The 7,254-nt window shown below is 49.1% G+C and overlaps 2 protein-coding genes across 2 annotated transcripts in view; both read left to right on the top strand.

The window, feature by feature from the left end:
• The window catches only part of LOC102772479 (dehydrogenase/reductase SDR family member 4), a 12,134-nt gene extending 5,411 nt beyond the window's left edge, over nucleotides 1-6,723 (top strand). The window contains exons 3-8 of the mRNA XM_006760868.2: nucleotides 1,095-1,196; nucleotides 3,410-3,480; nucleotides 3,578-3,629; nucleotides 3,916-4,050; nucleotides 4,474-4,529; nucleotides 6,199-6,723. Of these exons, the coding sequence (XP_006760931.1) occupies nucleotides 1,095-1,196; nucleotides 3,410-3,480; nucleotides 3,578-3,629; nucleotides 3,916-4,050; nucleotides 4,474-4,529; nucleotides 6,199-6,313 (531 nt within the window). The 3' untranslated portion in view covers nucleotides 6,314-6,723. The remainder of the gene's footprint in view (nucleotides 1-1,094; nucleotides 1,197-3,409; nucleotides 3,481-3,577; nucleotides 3,630-3,915; nucleotides 4,051-4,473; nucleotides 4,530-6,198) is intronic.
• A 405-nt stretch (nucleotides 6,724-7,128) lies between these two features.
• LRRC16B (leucine rich repeat containing 16B) overlaps nucleotides 7,129-7,254 on the top strand; it is a 16,371-nt gene continuing 16,245 nt past the window's right edge. Inside the window, exon 1 of the mRNA XM_006760884.2 lies at nucleotides 7,129-7,231. Coding sequence (XP_006760947.1) covers nucleotides 7,129-7,231 — 103 coding nt within the window. The remainder of the gene's footprint in view (nucleotides 7,232-7,254) is intronic.

Here is a 7,254-nt window from a genome sequence, read left to right as displayed (position 1 = left end):
TGTGCAGGAGGCAGCTGATGGATGTTTCTCTCTCATCAATGTTTCTAGCTCTCTATCCCTCTCCCTTCCTCTCTGTAAAAAAATCAATAAAATAAAAAATATCCTCGTGTGAGAATTTAAAAAACGACAACAATAAAAGCATATCTTCAGATGAGGATAACAAAAAATTGCCAGTTCTGGGCAAATGCAAAGTCTGATTTCAGGGTGGTAATGTTGGCAGATTCTGTTTGGCCAATCGTTTCTCCAGCACATTCCTACTACCACACACTTACTATTTAGTAAGGAGATGTTACCCGCGGTTTTCCCAGTTTCAAGCTCAGCTCTGCCTAGAATCTTCCATGCCTCCAGGCCATTAAAGAGGGCGTGGAGGGATGACATGATCACCAAGTGCAGAACCGCTTAATCCCAGACGGTGTCCCCCCCATCAGACCGATCTCAGTTCTGCCACCACTAACTAACTTTGCGCCCTAGCTTTGCGCCCTGAGCAAATCTCTCTGCCCCTCCCAAAGACCAAAATGAATAGGCCTCCTGTGCTTAGCTGACCCTAATAAGACATCCCTGACTTGTAGGGTCTTGAGAAATTAACTTACCTGGCCCTCAGAGTTATCACCTTCACCATAAGGACATGCGGCTAACTGACCTCACGGCCCCTCCCAGGGTCACTTTCTCTGAGTCCATCTAAACCAGTTTCTCCATTCAGGGAGGTGTGGGAAGGTTGCGTCTGAGATAATGGTAACTCATATCAAGGAGAACCGGACAGTGAGCACTTGGAGAAATGGGGCTGGGATTCCGTGTGAAAAGAAGAGGGTCTAGAAATAGATTTTGAGGTGACAGTGAGGCCATGAGAATAAAGGAGCTCCCCAAAGAGAAGGTGTAAGGAGCAAAGGGTCAGCGACAGCCTTAGAAGAAGTGGGGGCAGGAAGAAAAGATGTCAAAGACGTGAGACGACCTTCAGTGTTGAGCAGAGTTTTTAGAGAAAAAGGTTCCCAGAAACAGAGATGTCATTTTGACATCATTTTGTTCCTAACGAGGAATTCTCTATCACCATTAATCAATGCGCGTCCCCCACTGACCGAAGCCCTGACTCTCTCCAGGCCGTGAAGCTTCACGGGGGCATCGACATCCTGGTCTCCAACGCGGCCGTCAACCCTTTCTTTGGAAACCTCATGGACGTCACCGAGGAGGTGTGGGACAAGGTAAGAGGGGCTAAAGCCCAAGGTGCGGGCCTCAGAGAGCAGCGCAAACTCAGCCTGCCTTTACCAGGCATTTGTCGGGTGCCATGTGCTGGTAAATGTGAGGAATCCTTGGGATGTGCACCTGGGAAAGGGCTGGTGGGCTGGTGGCTTCCTCTCTCCCTGCCCAGCTCTTTCATTGCTGCTTCTCTCGGTCTTGTCTTCTTCCATTTGCTCCTTCCTAGCGACCTTCTTCCCTGCACCCCGGGCTTCACTGTGCCCTTCCCCAGGTGCTTCTCCCTGGTTTATCTCCAGCAGACACGGCAGCTCATCTGCCAATAACTGAGACATTGAAATTTGCGCACCACCTGTCCCCTTGTTCAGCTGCCAAAAAAGAGTATTTCTCATGAGTTGGAAAACTTTAATAGCTGCTCGTTCAGTGAGATACCAATTCTGGTGAAATGACCTAAGTTGCTGCTTTATAACATACAGCTTCTGAAAAAGACCTGCGCTCTTTTCTTCTTAACTGCAACAAGTGAATTGGAGATCCCGCTGTCCAAATTCAGGTGTGGAATTTTGGGTTTTATGTGAATGTGTATAATCACACTACATTTATAATATATTTCGCTCACCTACATTCTTTAATTATAAAGCCTTCATTAAAATATCTGTCTTTGTTTATTAAGGTTAATATTCCCACATGATTTGGAAATGCCGGGTTTTTCATAGTTGCCCCTGGTTTTGCTTTTCTTCTGATGTCATCAATATCTCAACACTGAATTTAAGAATACTAAAATATCGTAGTTTATCAGTGTTTCACAGACAGACCAAAGTGCCAACTGTTCTTCAGTGAGTCGGTTCCTGATTGATATTCTTTAAAGTAGAAAAACATCTTTCATGAGCAGTCTGAATGGAGACCACAGGAAAATAATTTTAAACCAAGTAATTTTTCGTTTTAGTTTGCATTAAAAAAAATATATATCACAGTACATCAAATCTAAATGCCAGGGTTGATTCTTGATCAAACCTTGGGTTTTTCAAATAAGAACAAATGGGATGCCGCCAGTGTTGCTCAGTGGTTGAGCATCAACCTATGAACCAGGAGGTCACGGTTCGATTCCGTGGTCAGGACACATGCCCAGGTTGGGGCCTCTATCCCCAGTAGGGGGCGTGCAGGAGGCAGCCGATTGATGATTCTCTCTCATCATTGATGTTTCTATCTCTCCCTCCGTCTCCCTTCCTCTCTCTGAAATCAATAAAAACGTGTTTAAAAAAAAAAGACATAAGGGAGACAATTGGGGAAATCTTATTATGGGCAGCACGTTCGATAAAAATCATTATAATCAGTGTTAAATTTCTTGGGTGTGATCATGGATTATAATCTCTTAGAGAATATCCATAAGTATTAGTGTTAGAGCATTATGACATCTGCACCTTAACCTTCAGTGGTTCAGGGAAAAACACAGTCAGGGCAAATGGGACAAAATGTGAACCATTGATGAACTAGGCAAAAGATATCCATTGTACTTCTTTTTCAACTTTTCTGTACGATTGAAATTTTTCAAAATAAGAGTTTGCCAGGGGGCGTGGGAGGGGACTACCTTGGCAGCAGTGTGATGTGTTTGTTTTAAATTATGGGTGTGCGGTTTTGATTCCAGCCTGTGCCCCAGCTTCCCCAAAATGATCCCACTCCTCCTCATAACCCCACTTTCCAACAAATGTTCAGCCAGACAGTCCACCCTGGAGGGCCAGGAGCATCGCAGTCCCTGAGCTCAGGAGCCAGAGCAGTCAGCACTGGAACGCCCCAAGGGCCCCAGGTCAGGCCACATTTTCCCTGAGAAGCACGGCCCACTCCATGGCAGATCCCAGGAGGCCCACCTCATTCCAGGCTCTCCCTAATGAGAAGAAACAGAGAAAATCCGGCTAAAATCCAACAGAGCCCTGAGAGTTTAGGTCCATTCTAGGCCAGATCACACTTGGCTACTTAGGAAACAAGAGGAACCAGGCTCCATTCTTTCTCACCAAGGCCTAATTTTCGTTCTCTCACTGAATACGCTGGTGAGAGACACTTCTTTCTCCCTGGGCCTTGGTTTCTTCGCTTGTAAGGTCCCGGAAGTCATCTCCAAGATCTCCACCAGCCCCAACAGGCAGATCCGAGAGAACGTATTCTGAGTGCACATCACCCTGCCCTCTCCAGCTCTCCCCTCATGCTGCTCCCCTTCTTCTCCCGGTTTCAGATTCTGGACATTAATGTGAAGGCCACAGCCCTGATGACAAAGGCAGTGGTGCCAGAGATGGAGAAACGAGGGTACGGAGAAGGAGAGGGAGCCTGGGTGTGACGGGCCCCACGTGGTCTGAGGGCGGGGGTCTCTGCTGGGAAGAGGGTCATTCTCTTCTCTTTCCAGAGGCGGCTCAGTGGTGATTGTGGCCTCCATAGCAGCCTACACCCCGTTTCCTGTAAGAGCCCCTTCCTCTGCTACTTCCACCTGCACCTTTCCACCCTCCAGTCACCCGAAGAAGTTTGTGTCCCCTTTTGCAATCACCCCACCAAGTCCCTTCCCATAAAACAGATGCCCGGCCTCCACGAACCCCAGCATTGGGGAGGGTCAGCCTCAAGACCGTTTTCTAACTGCGACCCTCCATTACAGGAGATGCCCTGTTATCTACTGCCCTTTTATGTCTTCCAATAAGAACCAAGAATGAACCAAAAACAAAGAGACTAACCCATTTTTCCTTTCCCCAGGGCTTGGGCCCTTACAATGTCAGTAAAACAGCCTTGCTGGGCCTCGGCAAGAACCTGGCCATAGAACTGGCCCAAAGTAACATAAGGGTGAACTGCCTGGCGCCCGGAATCATCAAGACTAACTTCAGCCAAGTGGTGAGGAAGGGCTGTCCTGCATCCTGCTGAGAGAGCTGGCGCCGCCTGGGTCCTGAGCTCCCAATCACCCCTGCTCCCCTCCCCAGCCTTTCTGTCGCCCCCTCCGTGCCAGCCACCTGTCAGGACCAGACCCGTTCTTTCTCCGGGTGTTCAGTGGAGACTGAGAAATTCAGACTCTATTCACACCGTTTCATATCTCCTTAAGTGGGTGGGAATGGAGAGACCCAGTGAAGTGCCTCACTAGAATCTGAAAAGAATGAACAGAAGAGGGCAGTGGGGAGATGCTGGGGGCTAGGAAGAACTGGGAAGTGGAAGAGGGCCTCTCTCTACCCTTCCTCTCCCGCAATGTGAGGGCGGGCTGTTTCCCCCCTGCCTGGCCCCCTTTCTGCGTCTTTCACATAAAGGGATTCCCTTTTCCTGCAGTTGTGGATGGACAAGGCAAGAGAGGAGGCCTTAAAAGAAGCCTTGCGGATAAGAAGGTGAGGTGTCACAGAGAGAGTTAAGAGGGATAAAGGTGGGGGAAGATACGGCCCCTCACACAGCGCGCATGGCGTGTCTCTTGGTCCCACAGACAGCAGGGGCATGCTCTCCTCTGCCTCAAACACTCACACTGCACAAGCTTATGAACACTGCCCCACCACAGGGAGGGGCGGGGCGACGTCCGCTTCCATTGCAAAAGCAAACACAGATGTGCCCAGGTTTCAGTAAAGAATAGCTCTGGGAGAGGCCCTGACTCCTCTCTCCAGCTGGCTGCTTGCCACCACCTCTAGGCATCCCTAGCTACTAGGGACCAAAACCAAAACATGCTCTTTTAGTTCCCTTTGAATAAAAAGTCATGTGTGCTTTTGAAAGTCATGTTTTCAAAGCTCAGGTTGATGGTCCTACAACCCAAATAAAAGGACTGAAGAGCTTTTACTAAGTCCCAAAACTCCCCTTGCCTAAGAAAACTGGCCTCCGCCCCAAGGGGCTGGACGAACTGTTCCAGCACCTTCATCTGGCTCCCTTTCCTCCAGGTTCCCTGCCTCTCTCCAACATCGGGCTTCTAGGAACTCTTGTCTTCAGCTTCTCCATCTTGTCCCTCAAGGCCTAGTTGTGCAAACAGGCCAACTTAAGGGAGAAGACTCCCCCCAGTGCTCCCAAAGCATCTGATGTCAGCATGAGCTGCAGGCCTAGTCCACAACTCACTAATAAGCCGGGGTATTGTCTTCCTAGCGCCCCAGTGATTCACTAGCTTATGAAACTACAGATGGGCAGGCCCCACTCCCAAAGATGATCTTTTTTATTATTGCTGAGAGAGAGAGAGAGAGAGAGAGAGAGAGAGAGAAACTTCAATTCGTTGTTCCATTTATTTATGCATTCACTGGTTTCTTGTTTGTGCCCTGACTAGGGATTGAACCCACAGCCTTGGCTACTGGGTCAAAGCTCTAACCAACTGAGCTACCAGCCAGGGCCCAAAGATTCTTTTTTATTGGTCCAAGGCAAGTCCTGGGCATCTTTTGGGCAGGGGTGGGGGGAAGGAGGCAGGAGGTGTTAAGCCTTCCTGATGATTATAATATACAACTAGGATGAAGAACCACTAATCTGGGTTTGAGATACGCACTCTGCCCCACCTCTAGAGAACTCGGACAGTTATGTTAAAGTGTTCCCAACTAAGCAATCACTGATACAAACACTGAGAATTAGCACATTCTCACAAAATGAGCCTGACTCTAAGGGACAAAAATAGATTCCTGAAAATGTTATCTGTGAATTAAAGCTGTGCAAATGGAGTCATTTTAAACAACCCATTTACTATCGCACAGACTCCCCGACACTTGACTAGTATGCACACATGTGAAACAAAGTATTTGAAGTATAAAAGAGCTGCTCACAGGTTTATCTATAAAATCTTGGATTTGGGTGTCCTGAGTTCTCTAAAGAACAAAGTATCTCTGTTATTTGAATATAACTTATAGTGGTTTTCTCAGAGTACAGTACTTATGCTTATACTAAATTGTAACAGCTTATCATCATGATAACCCAATTTGATGGACCTGTACACTGGTCCTGAAAAAATCATCTGATACTTATTGATTAAGTAAACTCCATTCTCTGTAGGGGCCTGGCCTGTTTGATTTTTACCCCTTCTTTGTCTTCCCTGCACCCCAGGTTAGGCACGCCAGAAGACTGTGCAGGCATTGTGTCTTTCCTGTGCTCCGAAGATGCCAGCTACATCACTGGGGAAACAGTGACCGTGGCTGGAGGGGCCCCCTCCCGCCTCTGAGTACCTGGAGAGAGTCTACCAGGGCAGAGGTTGGGCTTCAGCCCCTATCGGGTTCCAGCACTAATCCACCAGCCTTTACCACCTCTATCACACTGCTCACCTTTCCCCGCCCCCTAAAATCAGCTACACCCTGTGACAAGATCCAGCCTTCCCTGCCATCGAGGTTTGGTCTTCTGAGGATTCCTGTTGTTGCTGTAGCCTTGGATAAAGACTTCCCCTGAGGACACAGGATAGGCCTGCTGAGTAGGCTGAGTCTACGTTGGCAAAAAATATACTTTTTTATTTCCTGGCAGGGGGCAATTTGAGGGAGTTGGGAGAGAAGGGCCTGGAGTTGAAGGAAGGGCTGGGAAGGTTGAAAATTAATTTGCAAATGAGGTGCCAATAAAATGCAGATGATCGTGTTGCTTTAACTCAGTGTGTTCATTTTTTAGTGTGGGGTGCACAGGTGTGGTAGCTGAGCAGAGAGCATAAGTCTGAGTGAACTGGATCTCTGGGTCCCCTAACCTTCCTCCCCGTCTCCAGGACCTGAGCGTGCTGCTCGGAGTGGAGGTGTCTGCAGAGCTGCCAGCTGGAAGGAGGCGGCATGGGAACTCCCAGAGCGCCACAGGGATCCCCAAGGCCGGGCAGCAGGAGAGGAAGGACGAGCTCCCCCAGATTTGGCCAAGTCCTCTCCTGGCATTGCCCTGGGCCCCGAGTTCCCTCGCAGGTCCGCGAGGGCGAGCTGGACCGCCCGAACAAACGGGAAAAGGAAGGGGCTTTGCAAGGATGATCGGGGTACCCAGACCCACGAACAAAAGACATGGGTTTTGCTCCTGATGCTCGAGGAGTGTGTGGCACGCAAGGCGGGGATGCTGTCCCCCGCCTACGAGATGGCCCGGGCTCCTGGCAACACGCACCAGGCGTCGCACGCGGGAGCAGGCAGGAGGGGTGGGCGCGAACGC

Source organism: Myotis davidii, unplaced genomic scaffold, assembly GCF_000327345.1.
Source record: "Myotis davidii unplaced genomic scaffold, ASM32734v1 scaffold157, whole genome shotgun sequence".
NCBI classification, from domain to species: domain Eukaryota; kingdom Metazoa; phylum Chordata; class Mammalia; order Chiroptera; family Vespertilionidae; genus Myotis; species Myotis davidii.
Note: the sequence above shows the minus strand (reverse complement) of the source record. Positions and strands in the feature narration are given on the sequence as shown.